A 26,005-nucleotide genomic window follows, 5' to 3' on the forward strand; every position below is an offset into this window, starting at 1 on the left:
TTTTACTTTGTATCTTGTTTTGTGCTGTATAAATTGTCTCACCAGTGAATTTATAGTAGCATAGCCACTCATTTACGTGTAAAGAGATAGCAAGATAAATACTATCTTATATCAGAGTAAACATGTACGGTGTTCACAACTAAAAACTGATGCAGTGTATGGGGCAACAACGCCTAGCTGCATGACTAGCAACCTTTCTGCCAACGACCCTGACTATTTAGTACAATTAATGTCACATACAAATGTCAGTTTGAGCCATGCATGCAGTACTTTGATATAACATAGTAGTTACTTTGGAGTGTATTCGGTGTTATTTACTTGCTTTCAACCATCAAAGTCACACACTGAGGATTTAACGAGGATAGTTTTGATGTAATGCTGTACAATTATTTTTTTTATTTTGCTATGCAATAATTGAGTTAACAATTTATATATTCTTGTGTGAAGAAATAAAATAATGTGTACTGTCTTGAAATGTATCAAATTTCTTCTTTAATGAGTATTATCTAGTTGCCATGGCTGTGAACAGCCACCCATCTAGTTGTCATGGCTGTGAACAGCCACCCATCTAGTTGCCATGGCTGTGAACATCCTCTCAGATAGTTGGCATGGCAATAAACAGCCTTCGAATATGATATTCCTATTCATGTAAGTTAAAGCGGGGGAGTCGTCAGCTGCGCATGTGTCAGATGGCCATAGCATGTCATTGTTTACAAACAAGCGTCTACCCATAAGCCTTTGCGTTTTTTAGCGTGTGCAGGTGACAACCCTCCCGCTTTAACTTACATGAATAGAAGAGAACACCAGTATAGTCACAAGAAAAATAAGAATAAAAATTCTCTAGGTTTAATTGTGTTTCTATTAATCTGAAACACTAGAGGGCAGTATATACAAACAAATGATGATTTATGCACATTTGATCTCACAATACAAATATTTGTATTCTTCCCTTTTTTTGTTTATACAATGTTCAGGAGCACTTCTGTCTTAAAATATGAGTATTCTTTTAAACAAAAATGATTTAACGAAAATCAAGTCCTTGTTCCTTTCATTTTCTTCACTGCAGCTGTTTGCTCCTGTGGTGTACGTCTTTTTCTTTGCTGCAATGACCAAAAATAAAGAAAAAGATTATAGAAACTTTTCATCTGAAATATCAGTGAACAAAAGAATTATTTTCTCAATCCAAAGCTAGATAACTCATTTTTATCTAAGAACAGAACTAGTTTGTGGAATGTTACAAAAAGTGATGTAGTGAATGGGTTAACTATTTGTGGTGAATCACTGTACACTATATGTAGTACTACACTGAATTAGACAAATATTTAACACTAAGCTAATTCAGATGAGCACTTATAAAGCCAAAAATAAGTTTGCTTTGCAAGTATACATTTTTGTTTATAAAAAGTTAATATCGATAATGGAAATAACATATACCAAAGCACATGTATTTCTAATCCAAAACGTATACTTAAAAAAACCAGGAGTAGCAACACAAAACTTGCAACAACAACGAAATTGTGATTATGTTCAATGGTAGGAATTCGTCAATATTTACTTACTGAGCTTGGAGTACTTGGTGTACTTGGAGCGGTAGAAACAACATCAATGATTTCAGACATCTAAACAAAATAAACAAGTCAAACAAATGTTCTCAATTCTACAAGCTTTTAACTTGAATACTACAGAGAAAGGGCCATTACCCAAAACGTCTGGGTTTATTGAATACCTACCAAGGACTACTCACTCACTACATTTTCCTACATTATATTTAACATTTAGCAGTTTTTACCATTTTTTTTTGGTAAATGTGAACTGTATTTGTTTAGTTATGAGCATATTAAATGTATAGAGTTAGGACTCCATCAAAGAGAAAGAGAAAACCATAATATTGATTATCGGTATTAATTTTTTATCTCAATGTCAAGAATGGAGCACTGCCATGTTTTTTATCATAATAAACAAATTCCATGATTGGTTTATCATCTAATTAGTGTGTGTGTCAAATATTAAAATAAATAATATCTTAGAATATAAACAGTTTTATATCTTTCAAGATTATTGAATAATAAATCAAATAAAAATAAGACCTTACTGAAAAAAATATATTTTTTTGATATAATATTTTCATGGCTAACCCCCCCCCCCCCCCCAATGAATAAAGTTTTTCATCATCATGAGTCATCAGGTTGGTATGCCCATAACCACATGTAATGTTTTAAAACTTTAAAACATGATTTCCGGTATGAATATATGAACATTTCTACATTGCCATCAATGGAATCGTAATTAAAAAATTGTAATTGAAGTGAACTAATGAAGCAAATAAAGTATCACACTTTATAATTGAGATATAACTTGCCTTTCTCTGCCTGGATGGTGACTGTGGTGGTAGTTCTAAACTGTCTTCATCTGCACTTCCTACTGGTGTTATTTCCATTGCCATGACGATAGAGTTAGCCAGCCCTATGCTGCTTACACTGTTAGTACTTCCACCAGCATTACCCATACCGCCACCAAGGTTCTTACCCGGTGCTAGGGCTTCAAAACGATGTCTCATCGCTTGAAGTTCAAACTCACAGTTTGCATATGCTAGTTTAAGTTCATATAGAAGAACCATATCAGATCTGATGATTGAAAATCAATACTTGTCAGTCAAGCAGTTGTATGGGACATTGAAAATAAATGAAGTTTAACCTTTTCACCAAAAGACCACCACCGGAACTTTTCTGCAATTTTTCTTATAATTCTTCAATATTTCTTGAAATGAATCCTAATTTTGGAGCCAACAGTAAATTTTTAGTTTTTACTCAGAAAATTTGGCTATTTTTGTCCCAAACTTCAGAAGGAAAGTGCAGCCTATAAACAGGACTATTTTGTGATGAAAAGAAGGAACTGGTGGTGATAAGGTAATAGAAAATCTGAATTCTGAACACCTACACAACTGGACTGTATTCATGTACAATATTTACACACATTAACACCTACACAACTGGACTGTATTCATGTACAATATTTACACATATAAACACCTACACAACTGGACTGTATTCATGTACAATATTTACACACATTAACACCTACACAATTGGACTGTATTCATGTACAATATTTACACACATAAACACCTACATAACTGGACTGTATTCATGTGCAATATTTACACACATAAACACCTACATAACTGGGCTGTATTCATGTACAATATTTACACACATAAACACCTACATAACTGGACTGTATTCATGAACAACATTTACACACAAACACCTACATAACTAGACTGTATTCATGTACAATATTTACACACATAAACACCTACATAACTAGACTGTATTCATGTACAATATTTACACACATAAACACCTACATAACTGGACTGTATTCATGTACAATATTTACACACAAACACCTACACAACTGGACTGTATTCATGTACAATATTTACACACAAAAACCTACATAACTGGACTGTATTCATGCACAATATTTACACACACAAAAACCTACATAACTGGACTGTATTCATGCACAATATTTACACACATAAACACCTACATAACTGGACTGTATTCATGTACAATATTTACACACAAACACCTACATAATGGGACTGTATTCATGTACAATATTTACACACACAAACACCGACATAACTGGACTGTATCCATGTACAATATTTACACACATAAACACCTACACAACTGGACTGTATTAATGTACAATATTTACACACAAACACCTACACAACTGGACTGTATTCATGTACAATATTTACACACATAAACACCTACATAACTGGACTGTATTCATGCACAATATTTACACACAAACACCTACATAACTGGACTGTATTCATGCACAATATTTACACACATAAACACCTACACAACTAGACTGTATTCATGTACAATATTTACACACAAACACCTACACAACTGGACTGTATTCATGTACAATATTTACACACATAAACACCTACACAACTAGACTGTATTCATGTACAATATTTACACACATAAACACCTACACAACTGGACTGTATTAATGTACAATATTTACACACAAACACCTACACAACTGGACTGTATTCATGTACAATATTTACACACAAAAACCTACATAACTGGACTGTATTCATGCACAATATTTACACACACAAAAACCTACATAACTGGACTGTATTCATGCACAATATTTACACACATAAACACCTACATAACTGGACTGTATTCATGTACAATATTTACACACAAACACCTACATAATGGGACTGTATTCATGTACAATATTTACACACACAAACACCGACATAACTGGACTGTATCCATGTACAATATTTACACACATAAACACCTACACAACTGGACTGTATTAATGTACAATATTTACACACAAACACCTACACAACTGGACTGTATTCATGTACAATATTTACACACATAAACACCTACATAACTGGACTGTATTCATGCACAATATTTACACACAAACACCTACATAACTGGACTGTATTCATGCACAATATTTACACACATAAACACCTACACAACTAGACTGTATTCATGTACAATATTTACACACAAACACCTACACAACTGGACTGTATTCATGTACAATATTTACACACATAAACACCTACACAACTAGACTGTATTCATGTACAATATTTACACACATAAACACCTACACAACTGGACTGTATTAATGTACAATATTTACACACAAACACCTACACAACTGGACTGTATTCATGTACAATATTTACACACAAAAACCTACATAACTGGACTGTATTCATGCACAATATTTACACACATAAACACCTACATAACTGGACTGTATTCATGCACAATATTTACACACATAAACACCTACATAACTGGACTGTATTCATGTACAATATTTACACACAAACACCTACATAATGGGACTGTATTCATGTACAATATTTACACACACAAACACCGACATAACTGGACTGTATCCATGTACAATATTTACACACATAAACACCTACACAACTGGACTGTATTCATGTACAATATTTACACACATAAACACCTACATAACTGGACTGTATTCATGCACAATATTTACACACAAACACCTACATAACTGGACTGTATTCATGCACAATATTTACACACATAAACACCTACACAACTAGACTGTATTCATGTACAATATTTACACACAAACACCTACACAACTGGACTGTATTCATGTACAATATTTACACACATAAACACCTACACAACTAGACTGTATTCATGTACAATATTTACACACATAAACACCTACACAACTGGACTGTATTAATGTACAATATTTGCACACAAACACCTACATAACTGGACTGTATTCATGTACAATATTTACACACATAAACACCTACACAACTAGACTGTATTCATGTACAATATTTACACACAAACACCTACACAACTAGACTGTATTCATGTACAATATTTACACACAAACACCTACACAACTGGACTGTATTAATGTACAATATTTACACACATAAACACCAACATAATTGGACTGTATTCATGCACAATATTTACACACATAAACACCAACATAACTGGACTGTATTCATGTACAATATTTACACACATAAACACCTACACAGCTGGACTGTATTCATGTCCGGTATTTACACATATAAACACCTACACAACTGGACTGTATTCATGCACAATATTTACACACATAAACACCCACATAACTGGACTGTATTCATGTACAATATTTACACACATAAACACCCACATAACTGGACTGTATTCAGGTATGGTATTTACACACATAAACACCTACACAACTGAACTGTATTCATGTACAATATTTACACACATAAACACCTACATAACTGGACTGTATTCATGTACATTATTTACACACATAAACACCTACATAATGGGACTGTATTCATGTACAATATTTACACACATAAACACCTACACAGCTGGACTGTATTCATGTCCGGTATTTACACATATAAACACCGACATAACTGGACTGTATTCATGCACAATATTTACACACATAAACACCCACATAACTGGACTGTATTCAGGTATGGCATTTAAACACATAAGCACCTACACAACTGGACTGTATTCATGTACAATATTTACACACATAAACACCTACACAACTGGACTGTACTCATGTCCGGTATTTACACATATAAACACCTACACAACTGGACTGTATTCATGTACAATATTTACACACATAAACACCTACACAACTGGACTGTATTCATGTACAATATTTACACGCATAAACACCTACACAACTGGACTGTATTCATGTACAATATTTACACACATAAACACCTACATAATTGGACTGTATTCATGTACAATATTTACACACATAAACACCTACACAACTGGACTGTATTCATGTACAATATTTACACACATAAACACCTACACAACTGGACTGTATTCATGTACAATATTTACACACATAAGCACCTACATAACTGGACTGTATTCATGTACAATATTTACACATATAAACACCTACACAACTGGACTGTATTCATGTACAATATTTACACACATAAACACCTACACAACTGGACTGTATTCATGTACAATATTTACACACATAAGCACCTACATAACTGGACTGTATTCATGTACAATATTTACACACATAAACACCTACACAACTGGACTGTATTCATGTACAATATTTACACACATAAACACCTACACAACTGGACTGTATTCATGTACAATATTTACACATATAAACACCTACACAGCTGGACTGTATTCATGTACAATATTTACACACATAAACACCTACACAACTGGACTGTATTCATGTACAATATTTACACATATAAACACCTACACAACTGGACTGTATTCATGTACAATATTTACACACATAAGCACCTACACAACTGGACTGTATTCATGTACAATATTTACACACATAAACACCTACACAACTGGACTGTATTCATGTACAATATTTACACACATAAACACATAGACAACTGGACTGTATTTGCAAAGTACAAACACACCTCAATTCATTGTAATTTTGACATATATCTTCAGTGGGCATTGGCATGACTGGAATTCCCAATTCATCTAATAACTGTTCAATGGCTTTAGTTTTCTTCTGTCCCACTGATGATGGCAGTTTCATCTGAAATGAGTCATAATATGAGGTTTAGAACACTGCAATATGTGTGAATTCCCCGAATCAGTCTCAGCCACAGGTGAATTTGAATATTCAAACACACACGTACAGCAAGCACTTGAACATTCTCGTAAAACCAAAAAACAGTAAAAAAACGAACATATCATCATTTAAGCAGAAACAAATTATTTTGCCTTGTTTTCTGCAATTTATTCAATAGTTTTAATAGAATTAAATCACAAATCCCATTGGCACATTTCCCACACTGAACAATCCACAGAAAGTAATGGCATTGTACTCAAGGAGCAGACCTACTTGTATGTTTGTCAATGTTTTCATGGCTTTTTATCAAAGTGTTATTTATATCAGAGGTACATTACTTGGGGTTTGCAACTACGGTGACATGATAGCAAGATCCTGTTTCAATCTAGCTCTCGCATAAGCGTTCCAACTCAGAAAAATGCGAATGCGCATGCCTGAGGTAACTAGGATACTGGAATGCCCAGGTGGATCAAAATAGCTGCCCACGATATGACGGATTACGATAACTATATTTTCTGTACATTTTCGATGTATTACATTTTTTCACTATGAATGTGGTAATACATGTTTTATTAGTTTATTACAAACCGCCTATGTCATGTCAGAAGGTAGTAGCACCAGTCTCGCTATCTACGAGATGAGACTTGAATGGGATCTTGACATGATGTCACCGTACAGTACCATGCGCGTTGCAAACCCCAAGTAATGTACTTCTGTTATATAAAATATACAAATAAATGAAATACAAAACTATATAATGTGACGAGTGATAGTCTCAATATTATCTCAAAGTATGCAGAGTAGCACACAAGTATCATCCCTCGTCATGCCCTTGTTGAAAACTCTGTATACAACATTACAAGAACACACTTTACACTCACCCTTTGACTTCTAAGAGAGACTCCAGACTGTTTAACATCAGGAAACTTTATACCAGCATTTTCTGGAATCTGATGAAAAAAAAAAAATGTTTTTATGTGTGTACAATCAATTTGAATGATGTGCAGAAAATAGATTTTTCTTTGTGAGGTTATAACATTTTAATGAGAGATATTCAAGAACACAAATTCTATAACTTATGCAGATTGGATACTAAATCAAACTATCATATGACAAGCACCTGCAACTCAATAGGCATGGTCCTCAAACAAAGTTTGAATGAAATTGCCCCATTCATCTTAAAGAAACAGTCTGGATATGGACCAAAATTGGCCACCAGTCGGCCATACTTGATCAAATGTTAACAGAAATTATCATGCATATGTAAGTTATCGTGCATGGTCTTTGTGATAAGTTTGAGCTTAATCGATCAAAGCATGCCTGAGAAATGACTCTTGCCACATACACAGACACACAGCACAAACAGAATTAATAGTCCCTGATTGATTAAACATTTGAAATGCCTTCTATGGTAGATAGGGGACAGAAAATACTATATACAAGTTAATTTATATTAAGGTAGCGAGAAGGTTTTGTGACGTTTTTAAATAAAACATTCTCTGTCTGTTGTCTCGTTCAGAACAGTAATTTAGGTTATATATATCAAAAGACTAAGTATAGAGGTGCAAGTTCGCACAAACTGGACAGACATTGTTTACATAATTATCACGTGACATCAAAAATGGCGAACCTTGTAAAAATGACTAAGTACGCGATTGCGAGAGCACACTGTGGAATTTCCTGGTGAAATTTAAGTTATGCATTGTCCGTAATCAAGTCCATTGAAATGCGTCTCCGATAATCAAAAGACCTATTATTCCGATTTCTATGCAGGTTTGTTTTTTTGTCCCCAAATTATTTCATACTTGGCACCTTTAACAGACTATTATTCTGTGACAAAGCATTTTCTTTAAAAACCCAGACATATTTCGCACCATCATTATCTTTTGAACGATAACTGCGAGTTTGAATGTCCTAGTCCGAACGCACTTGATTTGGCGGCGGTCCCAATGAGTCGTTCTCGATCAAAACTTCAACTCGAGAAAAACGCGAAAAACAGTTTTGGTTAATAAAACACTGTAGATTTGCTGCATTATTATAAATATACACTAAAAATGGCCAAACATATTAACCACTGATATCATAGAACTCATAAAGAGTGTCAGATAATGAATAATTTCAAGCTCGAGCGCGAAAAATGAAGAAAACTGCTGGCATTTGAGTCCGTACTCCAGGAACGTTCGGGTTTTCCATTGTTATGCAAACGAACAAGGAGGGATAATCCTTTGACAAACATTACTGTCCCACTGTACACGCTGACAGTTTACAAACAAGCTAATCCTTCAAGTGCCTCAGATGAGACATCTAATAAAACGGTTTTCATGGTGAAACAAAATGGCCGATGTTTGAAAAAAAATTGCTGTGTCAGAGTGCGACACTGAGTGGCAGATTTTTCTTTGCCTCGTCTGTCAACGCTTTCTTTCTTTTCTTCGCCATTGCGTTAGAAAAAAATGTATTAGTAAAATAGAATATTGACTTGGAAAATAAAACGATTTAAAAGAAAGTTGTGCAAAGTTACAGTACTCCTTTCGCACAACCTCCCGCCCGCTTCCGCTTTCCAATCACCTTTTTCTCTCGCTTTTGCGACCGCTTGTTGAATTCGACCGGACAATTTCCGCTTTATTTTCGACCGCACAAACCCCGAAATATCACCGCCCACCTGCTCGCTCGCGCGCATTTAAAATTCGGACTAACAGAATAATTTCCGAGGTTCACATTGTCTTACAATTGTCTTTCTGGTTTTTATAGATGTTGAACAGCTGACAAAAGTTCAAATACTTTTTGTTTTAACCATATATAATTATATGCACGCAACCTGACCCTTTGACCTCGATTTGGCTTGGACTGAATATTTTATTTTAAACAATATTCTGACGTGAAATACAAAATGTATTTCAACACAAGTACGACAGGGTTGTCTGGGGTTTCTTTCCTGATTGTTGAGTCTTCGCAATGTGTTTTGTATAATTATTGTTGTTTTCCCCCGATGCTGAAGGACTGTAAAGCTAAATGGCAGTTACATGCATGGGCTGAGTGAAAGAAAATATTTCTAAGCCTAAAATAAAACCTAATATTACACCTCTTTGTGTATTTGTTAATTTTACATATGTTTGTCATGACAGTATGTTTGTAAATATCTAGAAAAATCTCGTCTTTCGTTGATAATTTCGATTGTTTGTTTGGAATGTCGATCCCCGTTGGTTTCTCCATACTGAGTATAGGAAGGGCGTCGATCAACACCGTGACAATCAGCCGAGAGAAGACAAACATTGACCGTAATTCATGGAGATCATGTCCGTAATTTGTGGGCTGAAACCCCAAATAATTAATCAAGTATTATTATTTTAATATATATTTTATTTTACATCGCAAAACTAAACCATGCCCAAAACAGAGCTAGAGTTGTTCGCGGTGAAACAACCGCATTGAAGACGATGCAACTTTAGCTAGCCATTTCTTACCTTGAAATAAAAAAAATAAAAATTCGAAGAGCATCGGGGAAAATATTAATAATCATCCTTATCAATTGCTTGCTTTATTTTATTCGAATCCATGAAATTCACGATTTTTTTTACATTTGTTGGCAACTTCCGCGCTAAAAATGATTGAAAATGTGGGTGTGGTTATTTTGCAAAGTCCTGTTGATAATACGGACAAATATGGTTCTGTGACCCAGTTCGTGCTCCGATCAGGTGACTCTCAACCAATCAATGATGTTGTAAGCATATTTGACGCTAATTGAAGGGTCGTCGTACAATCCAATCACCGGCGTCGATTCACATAGTTGTCTGTGCTGTGACAGGCTTCAAAATTATTCGCTGAAAAACATATATTTTGACAAACTGATGGAATTTGACCTTAGTTCAAAAAGAAAATACTAGGCTAAGATACACGCGAATCAGTTTTCTCTGCAAGTTGTGAAATAAAGTAAACCAGAGTAGCGTCGATGATTTTCAGCCTTGAAGGACTTTGAATTGTTCATAGACTGGCCACCAAATAGTTATGGCTATAACTAAATTTGACACGTTTTTCTTTTAAGCCCAATAAATTATTCATACATGTCAAGCTCTGTTCGATTTTTTCAGGGCATGTGGCCGTTTTTAGTCGAAAATATTTTTTGTGGGAACACTTTTGCGGTACGTATACGGTATAGACCGAGCTCATTCAATGATCGTGACTTAATTTTAAAAATTGAATGTCAAATTTTACCAGACGTGGACCGATGTGGATTCGATATCGTTATTTTTGGAATTAATCACTAACATTTCCTCGTTTCTCTGCTCTGTCAAAAGGAGTTACCTAGGCTTTTTTCACGTAACTATCTCATTAAAATAAAAATAAAAATATTACATCTAGAACAAGCACCCAAAACACGTAACAAGAAGTCCCAGTTCAGTTGCTTTCACAATACAAGTGTAATACAGCTATTAGATTTGAAGTATCGTTCAGAATGTAATAATAGTTAATACTAGTTGTATGTTCACACTTCACTATCAAAACCACCATTTCGACCACCCATGTGCCAGTTTTCAGTGTTTGGGCGAGCGGTCAATGTTTTCAATGAGCGAGCGAGCGAAAAAAAAACGCGATTAAAATGCGGTCGGTTTCCGGTCAGACAAGACCGCGTGGTCGGAAATTAAGCGATAAGCGGTCGATGTAAAAGCAGAAGGTTGGGCGAAATGAGTACTGTATGACCATGTTTCTCCGACGAAGTCTCAACTGACAATAATGCTGACAATGGACGTTAGATAAACACGCATTGTTTGCAACTGGAAGCTTATCACCCGTTATATCAGAATCGTCAACAACAGAGTATACAGATAAGATGTTATCATTTAATTCCTTCCAAAGATAAACACTATGCAAATATCCACGAAGCGGCAGTTGTAGTCTTTTCTTCTAGTGTTTTAAAACACTAATTTGAGCAACGTTATTTCGCAATTTCGATCTTTTGTAAACCTGAGGTGATGTATCAAGGTCTAAAGTAACCGTTTTATAAATTTTTGAAAAATCAAGAAAAAAGTGAAAATTTCCCTTCTCGCTACCTTAAAGTAAATCTACATATAAAATGTTCCATGGCCACTTCGTACATAACATATACGTACTACTACATATGTACATAAAATCTTGACAAGATCTGTAAGTAATGTGAGATTAGGTCAATACATTAAATGGAAAATATGATATCTAGTGTTACTTTTTACTAGGTTACTGTGTTGATCTCACAAGTAAAAGGTAGTGGAATTCTATGAATAGGTTGTAATATTGTACCGATTTTAGTGTTTTGGCTTCAGTTGTTTTACTAAACATAACAGATCCATAGTTTTGAAGTGAGCACAACATTTTGCCCTGGGAAGCTAAAATAAAACTTGCCTCCATTTTAATTGTTTAAGATTTTACACAGGCAAAATTTCTCAACACATTAAAATCACCCTCATAATTCACCTTGGTGCTCAGAGGAAAGTAATTTTTCACCCTCTAGCCATTGTCAAATGGCAAAGATGGCATGCTGATTTTGTATTGTGGGAATTTTGTTTGCAACTGCAATAACTCACAAGTGACTGGTTCAGTTGCAGAATTGACCTTGCTACATGTACAGGCTCAGTAACATAATAAAGCCAGAATGTGAAATTTGTTGACATAACTTTGAAAATAAAAATGTGACATTAGCTACGTTCAACTTCATGGGATCTGAGTATCTATCAGGACCAAGATTTTTTCGGCATGTATTGACTCAGTCTCGATCGTTCATATACACGATGCGGCACATGCTGACTCAGTCTTGAGTCTTGGCCAAGATTTCTAACGTGAACGCCACTTTTGTCCCCAATTAGTGTTTCACAGAAGAATATGAAGAAAACAACTGAAAGATAGTGAAATTTAACGGTGGTGGATGCCATGCAATGAGTCTTCAAATTTCATGTAAACAAACCATGTATTTTACATGCATTGAATCTGGTGCATGGGACACGTAGCAAACATTGTGAAGGGTCAAACTCTACAAGCTAAATAATTAGTATATTCTACACCTCTGTTATTAGCTCACATTAAATCAAATCAACAACTCTATTTTTAACTGTTAAATTTCTACTCATGGAAAAAAGTGGTGTGTCAAAACACTTTTGCAATGAGAATAAAGGAGTTTTGAGGGTTTTTTACATTAGCTCATGGGGAAATAAACAATGAAAACAAGCTGTTGTTAGTATTAATAGTTTATCAAAGTAAAACAGGAAATAGAAAAAGGAAAAGTGCATACCACAAGAACGTCAGTCTTTACCTTGAGACTGCCTTCACATTCTTTTCTCTTCTGTTGTTGTACAGCTTTCTTTTTTGTTGTTTTTCTTTCGGTTCTCCTGACTTCCGTATTGTTGTCAGCAGCCGTGATCAGTTTCTGCAAGTCTTGAGCCTTCTTTTCTCTTTCTTTTTTACGTAACTCTATCTTCTTTAATTCCTGGATGAGATGCTGTTCCTCGTCCACCTGGTACGTAAACACGAATTGTAAACTGACATGTGGTACCTTCTGTCATCGCAATAATGAATGGAACACCAAATCAGCAATATTGCAGCTAATGGGGCTTGCCATACAGCTGGGCATGGGAATACACTGTTTAATTCTGGGTTTTACCATTATCAAGATGGGGAATTATATTTATTGCAAGGGACATACTCTCAACCCTTAAATTTCATTAATTTATTACAAGTGGTTAATCTGAAGGCTGAGAATCAACTGTAAAAATATCTTCATCAAGCAGCTTTCTGTTGACTTTGCTTACAGTCATTGTTGACTTGCTTGATTTTAAAAACTTCATAAATGAATCACTAATTATACCTGTTCAGTTGTCCTGTCAAATAGCCTTTCTAATTGTTCCTTTCTTCGTCTCTCATGGTCAGCATCAAACACTGGTGGCGCTCTAGCACTCAAATTAGGATCAGCTCTCATCTTTGCTAATTTGCTTACGATGTTATAATATCTCTCTTTCAAATCTTCTAATGAACGTTTCTGAGAAGCCTAATAAAACAATGTACAATGTAAAAATAATAATATTTGTCTCATAAACAAAGAAAAACAGTTTTTCGTTCAGCACATCTATTACAACAGGAAAGACAGTTGAACATTTTGAGTGTTGAAGGTTCATACCAAGTTTGATTCTAATCAACAAACCACCAAGTGTGATGTTCATACAAGTTTGATTCAAAACAACCCACCAAGTGTGATGTTCATACAAGTTTGATTCAAAACAACCCACCAAGTGTGATGTTCATACAAGTTTGATTCAAATCAGCAACCCACCATGTGTGATGTTCATACCAAGTTTGATTCAAATCAGCAACCCACCATGTGTGATGTTCATACCAAGTTTGATTCAAATCAGCAACCCGCCATGTGTGATGTTCAAACCAAGTTTGATTTTAATCAGCAACCCACCAAGTGATGTTCATACCAAGTTTGATTCAAATCAGCAAACCACCAAGTGTGATGTTCAAACCAAGTTTGATATAAATCAGCAACCCACCATGTGTGATGTTCAAACCAAGTTTGATTCTAATCAGCAACCCACCATGTGTGATGTTCAAACCAAGTTTGATTCTAATCAGTAACCCACCATGTGTGATGTTCATACCAAGTTTGATTCTAATCAGCAATCCACCAAGTGTGATGTTCATACCAAGTTTGATTCAAATCAGCAACCCACCATGTGTGATGTTCAAACCAAGTTTGATTCAAATCAACAACCCACCATGTGTGATGTTCATACCAAGTTTGATTCAAAACAAACCACCAAGTGTGATGTTCATACAAGTTTGATTTTAATCAGCAACCCACCAAGTGATGTTCATACCAAGTTTGATTCTAATCAGCAACCCACCATGTGTAATGTTCATACCAAGTTTGATTCTAATCAGCAACCCATGTGTAATGTTCATACCAAGTTTGATTCAAATCAACAACCCACCATGTGTGATGTTCATACCATGTTTGATTCAAATCAACAACCCACCATGTGTGATGTTCAAACCAAGTTTGACTCAAATCAGCAACCCACCATGTGTGATGTTCATATAAAGTTTGATTCAAATCAGTAAACCACCATGTGTGATGTTCATCAAGTTTGACTCAAATCAGCAACCCACCATGTGTGATGTTCATATAAAGTTTGATTCAAATCAGTAAACCACCATGTGTGTTGTTCATACCAAGTTTGATTCTAATCAGCAACCCACCAAGTGTGATGTTCATCAAGTTTAATTCAAATCAGCAACCCACCATGTGTGATGTTCAAACCAAGTTTGATTCAAATCAGCAACCCACCATGTGTGATGTTCAAACCAAGTTTGATTCAAATCAGCAACCCACCATGTGTGATGTTCATACCAAATTTGATTCAAAACAACCTACCATGTGCGATGTTCAAACCAAGTTTGATTCAAATCAGCAACCCACCATGTGTGATGTTCATCAAGTTTGATTCAAATCAGCAACCCACCATGTGTGATGTTCAAACCAAGTTTGTTTCAAATCAGCAACCCATCATGTGTGATGTTCAAACTAAGTTTGATTCAAATCAGCAACCCACCATGTGTGATGTTCAAACCAAGTTTGATTCAAAACAACCTACCATGTGCGATGTTCAAACCAAGTTTGATTCAAATCAGCAACCCACCATGTGTGATGTTCATCAAGTTCGATTCAAATCAGCAACCTACCATGTGTGATGTTCATACTAAGTTTGATTCAAATCAGCAACCCACCATGTGTGATGTTCAAACCAAGTTCGATTCAAATCAGCAACCCGTCGTGTGATGTTCAAACCAAGTTTGATTCAAATCAGCAACCCACCATGTGTGATGTTCAAACCAAGTTTGATTCAAATCAGCAACTCACCATGTGTAATGTTCAAACCAAGTTTGATTCAAATCAGCAACCCACCATGTGTGATGTTCATACCAAGTTTGATTCAAATCAGCAACCCACCATGTGTGATGTTCATACCAAGTTCGATTCAAATCAGAAACCTTGGGTCAATCTCTAAACTGTTTGGTGGCGGACTTTACCTGATACTGATTGTGATCAAATCTATCATTGATCACAAACCATCTTAGATCAAATCTTCTACATAAATCAAATAAATGATCAGTCTCCTGTCTGGTCCATGTCTCATCATGAAGATGCATCTGGTACTCCTGATCAGAGTAAACCGGAACCTGGACAGTCTGAAAGAATACAACATAAACACTCAAACACTGCACTGTGTGACAATATCTTAAATTTGTTTCATGATCTTAGAGGTAAGCATTCTGAATAATTAATACAGTACTATAGATAAATCAATTTGCATATTGTACCATTGGAATATAATATTGCGTCATGCATAAGACTATTTTACTTCGTAATAGATAGGGTTTTACGGTGTATCTTAGTCACAGTTACTACAACTTAACTGGAGTTTTTGAAATATTTTGAATGCTTGGCATCAGCCTATTACACGTTAACAATGCATTAATGATAGTAATACTGTATTTGAGTGATACTGGTGGTGTGAGTAATATAGTAATAAATATATATAGTTTATATAGTGCCTGATAACTATCAAATGATGCCCAATGACGCTTACAATTCACAGGAATGCTTGATGAAATAAATGCGTAATAGTATTGATATTCAGAGACAATATATTTCTATTCCGAGCACACTGAATGGTCCAGTGATATCTTGTCAGCATGTGACAAATCAACTTATAGTTTGATAGTAATTTTCATCTTTGTTTTTCTCTTTTTGTCATTTCTTGACGATACTTTACGTTAATACATTCCATAGGCTTGACAAAAGAGTAGGCATTTGTACATTTTTTGATTAACGCACATTCCTTTCTGGGTGATGGACTGAAACACATGTCAAAAGCTATTCCAGTTTTAGTAAAACTGTCAATATAATACAAGCTCAGGTTCACCATGTCTAATATGACACTTTTCATTAGGCTTAGTGATAAGGTTATTTTCAAGTCATACCAGATTTGTCATAATTTAATGGCCTTTGTACACTACAAGCAGTGAAGACTACAGTCAATGACAATCTGGTGCCCTTGTAGTTTGTGTCTCCTCCCATGTAGATAACATAGTTAAACTCTGGTAACCTTGCCCTTTGTTATATAATATAATTCCCTTTATCATAGTTTGTTTCAATATAAATATGCATTGTCATAATTAATTTTGAATACAAACAAGTTTTGGGGTTTAACCAACAGTGGGGAATCAGTCTACCGAATGTCCTTAAAAGATGTAAATATCTTACAAAAACATTGGTGCCTTATTTGTTTAATTATTTTAAGGAACATAATTTCCAGCTTTATAGAAAGTAATTGAGATATTTTAGAATAAAAACAAATGTCTCATTGCAAAAAAAAAAGTGCTGCATTTAGATGTGAATAGATTCATAAAACATGCAAGATAACAGAAAAATTTAGCTGGCTTTAGTTCAAGTATTTTGTACAGGTGTCTGTCAAAAATGAATGATTCACTGAGACAAATATGAACTGCCTCATTGTGTGACTACTGTATTATATGAAAAGTAAAAAAAAACACCCTTTATGAATAGCTATCATGTTGCAAGCTCTGTTTGTATGCAAATCAACTTAAATAGTTGGTGTCCAGTGGAGGGAGAAGTCAACAGTACTGTTGCCTCCTGAGAAACTACATCTTCAAACACTGCAATCTCTGAAGTGCGTTTTTAAACTAGTATTATAAAAACTCTATCATTCTGTTCTAATAGCTGAAACATATTCCTGTGAGTTTTCATTTGTCGAATGAACTGTTTGTCAAATACATATATTTTAGAATAATTTTCTTTTTAAAATGTGGATGAAATGTTTTGTTTTTAATGTATTTTTTATGTATTGTTTTTGATTTGATAACTTTTGACTAAACAGATTTTCTATTAGCTTCAGATCTTGATCAAAGTTTGGCACCCAGTTCATAGCAGTGCTTATATTGATTTTCTGACATCTTGTTTTCTGTAAAGATTTTATTGGTAGGTTTGCAAATGTGTATCAGACTGTGCAATCTCTCCATGAGTTGGTTTTGAAACACAGTATGGGATTCTGAGATACATTACCAAGGATATTATTACAAGATAAATCATTTGCTTCATTGAACACATACAACAATGCATATTTCCACTGAGATCAGTGACCTTTGATGTGTATCACCAGTGATCAGTCAAGTAGAAACAGTCAAAATAGTTTATCAGATTTTCTCAATTTTTGCATGATATTTTCATACAGGACATCTGTTGTTCAAACTCAGGGAAGACTTTATACTGATGAATAAGGTGACCAAGTTTGATAAAGTTTGGAATAGAATTAGTAAAGTTATTATGCACACAATAACAATTATTAACGACGACGACGACAACGACGACGACGACAACGCCGGACAAAATTTTTCCCTTAATATACCTTTCCCTTCCATCTTTGATGGTACGGGCAAGGTAAAAACTCATAACTGCGAAACATTAGAATTGGTTATCACTTCTCACCTTGTTGAATCTACCAAATGGGTAGTCTTTTCCTTCATCAGCCGATCTTCTCCAGTGATAAAATATTGCGCCATCCTACAATAAAAAATAATTCACTGATTGTATAAGAGTTATTTATTATTCTCAAGAAATCAAGGGCTTCAACTTTACAGGGTCATCAAAGCCTTAGAAACCCAATGAGTCAGTCTTAGTGCCTGTCATTATTCCCACCACTATTCCTATTATGCTAAGAAGATTTTCTAAATTTTGGCTTTGAAAATGGGTGACGAGGCAGAGGGTGATCTCTCTGCTCCGAGATCAAACACTGATGATCAATCTACTATTCAAAATACAGAATATTCTCAGGACCGAGCTACGTCACAGAACTGTTCATGTTGCTAAGACGCGCACCATTCTACCATGTATTTCTATGGGCTCTGTGTGAGCTGCTGTGGAGCGTTGGTCAAAGAGCCGATGGAAAAGGCTAAAGTCAAGAAAACAGACCTAACTCAACAAATAGACAATTCAAAACAACTAAATTTGTACATGTTGCACATCTTGTTATACTGTTGAGGAGAGTTTCAACATTCTGTTAAAGTACAGTTTTTTGAGATTTCATAGGTTGGGTTGCCAGGCGGTAAAAATGCCTGGATTTTCGTTCCCGAAAATAGCTTCTTTGGCAATATGGTTTGAGAGACAACAGCAGACACCTCAAATTATTTTCTTATGTTAATAACACCACTGATTTCACAGACATGTACCTTTCTTGCTGAATTAGTAAATGGCATCCACTTCCAGGGACGGACTTTACTACGACCTAGTTTAGCTTTCATTTGTTTGTAGCCTTGAGATGTATCACTTGGAATTAGTGGAGGTGCATCCCTGCATAATAAAATTATCATTTTATACTCTCTATAGTAATAATTACTGTAGAATACTTTATTTTTGCTATTTTCGCTGAAAGGAATAATTCATTAAAAATAAAATCCAGCGAATACTGTAGAATACTTCATTTTCACTTGGAATATATTTTCGCTATTTTTCCTATATTTCACATAAAACTCATCAAAATCAGTGAAAATAAATTCCATACAATACAAAATGCTCAAAAAGTCTTTTCAGCGAAAATTAATTCCAGTGAAAATAAAGTACTCCGCAGTATACTTTTTTTTTCCTACATTTTACATTCAACTCAACAAAAATCAGTGAAAATAAATTCCATACAAAACATGCAAAAATTCCAGCTAAAATAAAGCATTTTACAGCACTTGTGCAGTTATACACGGTCGATATTTCCCTCCAAATAAATGAACATTTTCTGTTGGACCAGACGGACAATTTTTGCAAAGAAATGTTGATCAAAAAAATAATGTTGTGATTGTAGTCATCATCAACAAGACCTTCAGTAAATGAATAATTTTGGAACTTGAATAAATTTTGCATATATTATATTTTTGTAATGTAACTTTTAATAATTCTATTTATGCATATAGCAATAAAAATTGTAAAAAAAACCCACATCAATAGTGGTTTTCATATACCTGCATGCTCACTGTTATGATCAATGTGTAGGGAAATTAAATAGTTCAAGCCACACAGTAAAAATATTTTCCGTATTTCAAATCATGAACTCATTGTAGAACAGAGGAAAGAGTATGAATACAAACCATGCATGATAAATAACTTACTTATTATCTGAATATAAAAGTGCATATACTTCTCTATGCATGCCTTCTGGTCTCTTGAATGTGGAATCAATTAATCTCTTAGGTCTCTGTAATGGGGATAGTGGAAACACAAAGTCAAATCATTTGAATCAAACATTTATATTGGATATATCTCCAGTGAGCATGTACATGTAAGCACCACAGTGCAAGCTTGCCCACGAAATACTGACATACTGTACATATAGCTGTAGGGATTGAAAAAAACAAACTGAAATGACCACTGCTACCGTAAAATCTGTATTAGAAGCCGCATCCCTAATAGAAGCCGCACCCATTCTTTTTGAACAATTGAGAACCAAAATTCACAATTTGTCATATGTGTAGATGCTCTAATAGAAGCCGCATCCCCTCGGTTGAATTGTACCATTTTAATAGAAGCCGCAGCTTCTAATAGAGATTTTACAGTACTACATGTTAATTATGTACTATATTCGTATGTACTTCTCACCATTTTTTCAGTTCCTAATATTTCCTCTTTTGTTAGTGGTTTGGGAGTTGACGATCTCCCATCATCCAAATCCAATATATCTCGCACATCACTCATCTTATTCTTTTCTGTTGAAAAAGATCATATTACATTGGTTCATTGTCATCTGGTGGCTAAATATACATGTACAACAAGCTGCTTTCTTCAAATGTACACTGTATGGTATTTCGTTTATGCTCGTTGTTGGTGTACATGTCTCAATATACATTTCGCAAACTACCTAGCGATATGCAAATTTAATTCAGCAGCTCTCCTGGTGGAATTTGCCAACCAATTAGAGTGCACCTAACTAAAACTGGATATGACATTCAAAAACGTGGCAGTTATTGCAAAGTTACATAATGGGATTATACCACTCAGAATTGAAATCCGTAAATATGAACATTTGGACCATGGCTTATGACGCCCAAGTAATTTTCTGATATTTTCTAGAATCTAACATTTTGGTTTTTGGTGTAATTTCAATTGATAAATTGGAGGTGAGCAATCATAATTTAAAGTTTACCTGTGGTTTTCGAAGTCATGTTTGTGAGGGTGAAATCTCTTTCGAAAAGAACAACAAAAATCTTTCAATCATGTTCATTTTATTGATGCACTATTTTCAGTTATTTGCACATTGAGTCGACGGCCACAAGACTAACAAAAATCAAAGACAAATGGAATCAACTCACAGCTAATGATTCAGCAAGATCAGAAAACCTTTGACAATAAAATGTAAGTGAGAAGTCGCGAATGATGGAATGTGAGTATTCAACGCCAAGTACAGTGTATAGTGCCAGAATCAAGGGGGATTCGCACAGAGTTCTGGGTAAATCAAGGAAATATTCGCTGTTACGGTACGCCTGATTGGCTGAAAATGAGTATGCGCACTTGATTTACCCAGAACTCTGTGCGAATCCCCCTTGATTCTGGCACTATACACTGTACTTGGAGTTGAATACTCACATTCCCCTTGATTCTGGCTGCTGGCCATTTTCGTTCATGAAATCGTCGGATATCATCAGAAAATGCGGGATTTGTGCAGTTTTGAATAAAACCAAGTTAGTGATTATGAACAATGGTTATTAACGTAACACCTGACCCTCTCTAAAATTTTTGTTTCGCATTTTACGGTAAAATAAAATATGAAACCAACAGGGTGTCGATTTACTAGGTGCCATGTTTCACAACTTGTTTATTTATATACGTATAGCGGATGATTTTTTTTTAAATAAGTATTTACTTATTTTCAGCCCTCAAGTGACTGTGAGAGCCAGTACAATATTGTAAACAAATTTGCGTAATTAGAAAAGCAGTGCACTAAGTAAACGACGTTCAAGTTGATATATTCAAGCCAGTACAGAGTTGCATACAAGTTGCGTAATTACAGTACCTTCGGATATAATAACAATTTTACTAGTTTGACGCGCGGGGCACGAAAGAAAAAAAGGTTGCTAAGGTAACGCGCCAGTTCAGTGCGTGACTTGGGGTCAAACTTCGGTCAACACACACTTGATATCAGCATCGCCTCGCAACAAGTTTCGCAAAAAAGTACTTGAAGTTCATTTGCGTCCCAAAACGATGTCGCTGATCACTCAGTTGTCGCAGTGTGTGTTGTGTCATGTCTATGATGCACCCCGTTTCGACTTTGGCTTGCTTTTCCTTCTTAGTGATGCGACCTCTCACCAATGTATTAAAACACTTTGAATTTATACTTTGCATGATTATATTTGGTCAACGCGAAACATTTTTTCTAAACATTTTCTGAGACCATTTTTATCAACGCAGGGTTATTTTTCCCGACAAGATGGGCTTCGTAATATCTGCCATAACATCGACCGGGTGATGCCTAGAAAAATAAAAAAAGGCAGTGCAGCCAGACGGCTACTTTGTAGCCACGTGTTCATTGTTTGTTTGTGTACAGAGTGACCTTTGCCATTTCACTGTTTCATTTCAAGTGTAACATGGTGCGTGGTCCTTGACGCAGTGCGTGTTCTCTGCCCGACTATACGCCATGAATGTCACTAGCCACGCAAGTCTCAGAGGCACTGAAAAACGTCCTGTAATCATGTTCATTGGAAAACAAAACAAATCACTAATAAATTTATGAAAACAGCTCCTTTTTGAATCGATCGAAAAGTACTCTTTTAATTCGCGCAGCAAAAATCAATAATTTCCGTTTTTACGCTATTAATTTGTGCACTTGAAAAAATAATTATTTTTACTACCGCGACTTAATCGAGTTTTTACGATAGTATTACTTGTATTAGTTAATAAATACAAATACTTTGTACTTGTAACATACAAGTTATTAGTTAATAAATATAAATATGCTGTACACGCAAAATCATTGCTGTGTAACACCTAGAAGAAATTGAATACGAACATTAAAATAGGAATGAATATTAACAAGAAATGATAAATGTAAATTTCTTTGATTGGTAGTTTGTTGAGATGTTCTCAATAGGTTTATATAATAACATTAGCGTTGTGAGTGTCGCGTTCTACATTTCTTGCTAAATGGCATGTCCTTTTGCCAGTTTGCCAGAACACTCATCACCCAGTCAATCTTTCCCAGGAATCTTCTACTTTTAGTTTCATTTCTACATGGTCACCATATACTAGTTTTAAATAGCCTTCAGATCAAAGACGAAATTCGATAAACTCAAACATTTCTTAGGTAGATTTCAGTCAACGACAGCAGATACTCATGTCGGATTGTATCCAACCGATGCGACAGAAATACCACACAAACCATTGAACCATTGGCCTCGCCAGTCTAACTTCCTCAGCGATCTCCATCTCAGTGTCTTCGTCTACACGCTTTGACATAATAATAATTGTTCAAATCAGAAACTGCATTCAAAACTAAACTGTTCTCACAAGGGTAATTTTATTATATGTATATGTATATGTATATGTATTTTCGAAAAAACGTTCAAAATAGAATTCATTAAATGACCGAGCATATGTATGCCTACCAGGTGCAGGAGTTTGGTGTAAGTAAATATCTTACGCCCACTGTAAACCGTAGATAGGTTGAGGGTGGCTACATACTCTTTCATTACAGTTACGAGTATATCAGTAAGTATGGTGGTGCTGGGTAGTCACATTTTGTGGTATATAGCAAGCAAGACCGTAATTATATACAGTTGTTCGAACCTGCAACATAAACCGACAAGACATAGCACGCACCGTACGGTGATTTCAACTCCTTGCACACAAACATAGAAATCAACATCACCCTGCCCAAAATCGTAATGGTGACAAAAAAAAAAAATGAAACAAAGGGGAAATGGGACGAATGTGAATTGGGACGAATCGACTCGTAGGACAAATGTGAATTGGGACAAATCCACTTGTGGGACGAATGTGTTGGGATGAATGTGAAATGGGATGAATTGACTGTAAATCCTGCAATGTACACTATAGAACAATGACATTTGTCAATGTCTGTAACAAAATTTAGTTTTAGTTGTTCCAGCCATACCATTTGTTGAGTTGAGTTTATTTTGGGACTGTCATTGAATCATGCAAAGTCCATCCATATTTCACATGAAGTTTTGGAGCTGAAAGTGGATGATGGTGATTTTTGTTAGGATAATAGTTGTGGATCTCGGAATTCCCTCAGTTGTGTGAGAACAGAACTTACTGGTAACATTGTAGTTTGAGTTTGTCTTTGATTTGTTGTCATTTGTTGTTCTGGGCTGTCGTCAACTGTGATTCAATAAAATGAAACATCCCAAAATGAAAATAGGATTTTGATTTTAACCATTCATTTCAAATCATATTGTTGAAAACCATATGTCACCACTACAGATATAACTTTGAGAATCAGTTCACAGTTAAAATATAAATTGTGATTACTTACCGCCATATCATCAATTTAAATTACGTCAAAAACCGAAATGTTAGATTCGAGAAAATATTATAATTTATAAATTCACTTGGCCGTCATCAGCCATGGACCACATTTCGATGTTGATGATTGTAAAAGTTTAGTAAGTGCTATTCAATGATAAGTTTATTTTAAATTTGAAATTGATAACATATTAGAGACATTAAGATGCGCATACGAGAACGGAACAAGAACGGATACGTCACTGCTTTGTGCTTGACCTCCGCGCGAACCAATGACGTCATCGGTTGCCTGGTCGTTCGGCAGTCGTTTTGAGCGTGATCAAGGTGACTGACTCGTAGTTGATTTCCGAGAGCTTTTCTCGCTGTCAATTTTGAATAATTTTCATTGACATTGATAAAACGTTTTATATCTGAGTGTTTTTGAATATTTATGATGAAATAAGAAATATTGGATGCATTTTAGCTGACATTTATACCCACTGAAAACGCATGATATTGATCTGCTGAAAGAGGATTCGGCAAACAGGCTTAGGACCTCGGCAGAGCGGATGGAAATAGTGAGAGCTCTGTCAAATGTCTGTGAACTAACTACTAATTCTGATTCCGGACGTGAAATGACATAACAAATTTTATTAGGTAGTTATTGTTGCCCAATGAGAGACGGATTGACATGGTTCTGGTTTCAGTTACGTTCCCGTTTTGGGCGCTTGTACTTAATTGTTTTCTGACACCCGAGAACGTAACGCAAACAAAATTAGAACATTACGTTACGTTCTCGTTACGTACGCAAATCTTAAACTCTCTAATAAAACCCTATGTCAAACCAGGTACAGAATCGTCGCATAGTGAGCGTCTATGGAGATTCTAAATGTGGTGTGAGACCTGAAAAACATTAATAGCGTCACACACGATAAGGTATTTAGTATGCATATTGTCACGATCATCGGCAACGCAGTCCACTGTCTACATAGCGACATATACTACTGATGTACATTTAAAATGTTTATATTCTCTATTTCTGTGAAAGTAAAATAAATACGTACCAATCACGTACCAAAACAAAGAACACCACACCACCTAAATCAGTTTTCAAAATGGCGGATAAGGTGCCCTAACTTATTCTAATATTGACCTTTTCATAAAACGTTTTAGGAATAATTCGGGTTTAAATATTCGGAATAATTATGGGTGATGTGGAATAGATTATTGCTCAGAAAATAT

At 35.2% G+C, this 26,005-nt stretch overlaps 1 protein-coding gene across 3 annotated transcripts; it reads right to left on the reverse strand.

Annotated features, from left to right (window-relative positions):
- Positions 1 to 824: 824 nt before the first annotated feature.
- Positions 825 to 25,903, reverse strand: LOC102807295 (DNA methyltransferase 1-associated protein 1-like). Of its 3 annotated transcripts, none has more exons than XM_085503101.1 (13): positions 25,828 to 25,903; positions 20,906 to 21,012; positions 20,419 to 20,504; positions 19,492 to 19,612; positions 18,752 to 18,826; positions 16,273 to 16,431; positions 14,048 to 14,227; positions 13,496 to 13,696; positions 8,100 to 8,168; positions 7,058 to 7,182; positions 2,360 to 2,624; positions 1,560 to 1,619; positions 825 to 1,100 (listed from the first exon to the last, which is right to left on the reverse strand). In XM_085503101.1, the coding sequence occupies exons 2-13, from the start codon at positions 20,999 to 21,001 to the stop codon at positions 1,032 to 1,034; spliced, it is 1,506 nt and encodes a 501-aa protein (XP_085359227.1). In that variant the 5' UTR covers positions 21,002 to 21,012; positions 25,828 to 25,903; the 3' UTR covers positions 825 to 1,031. The 3 variants fall into 3 exon arrangements, with proteins under 3 accessions (XP_085359227.1, XP_085359225.1, XP_085359226.1); XM_085503099.1 differs by having other exon boundaries at positions 13,475 to 13,696; XM_085503100.1 differs by having other exon boundaries at positions 13,475 to 13,696; positions 25,839 to 25,892.
- Positions 25,904 to 26,005: the final 102 nt, after the last annotated feature.

The sequence above is a fragment of the Saccoglossus kowalevskii genome, chromosome 9 (assembly GCF_978046115.1).
Source record: "Saccoglossus kowalevskii chromosome 9, keSacKowa6.1, whole genome shotgun sequence".
NCBI classification, from domain to species: Eukaryota; Metazoa; Hemichordata; class Enteropneusta; family Harrimaniidae; genus Saccoglossus; species Saccoglossus kowalevskii.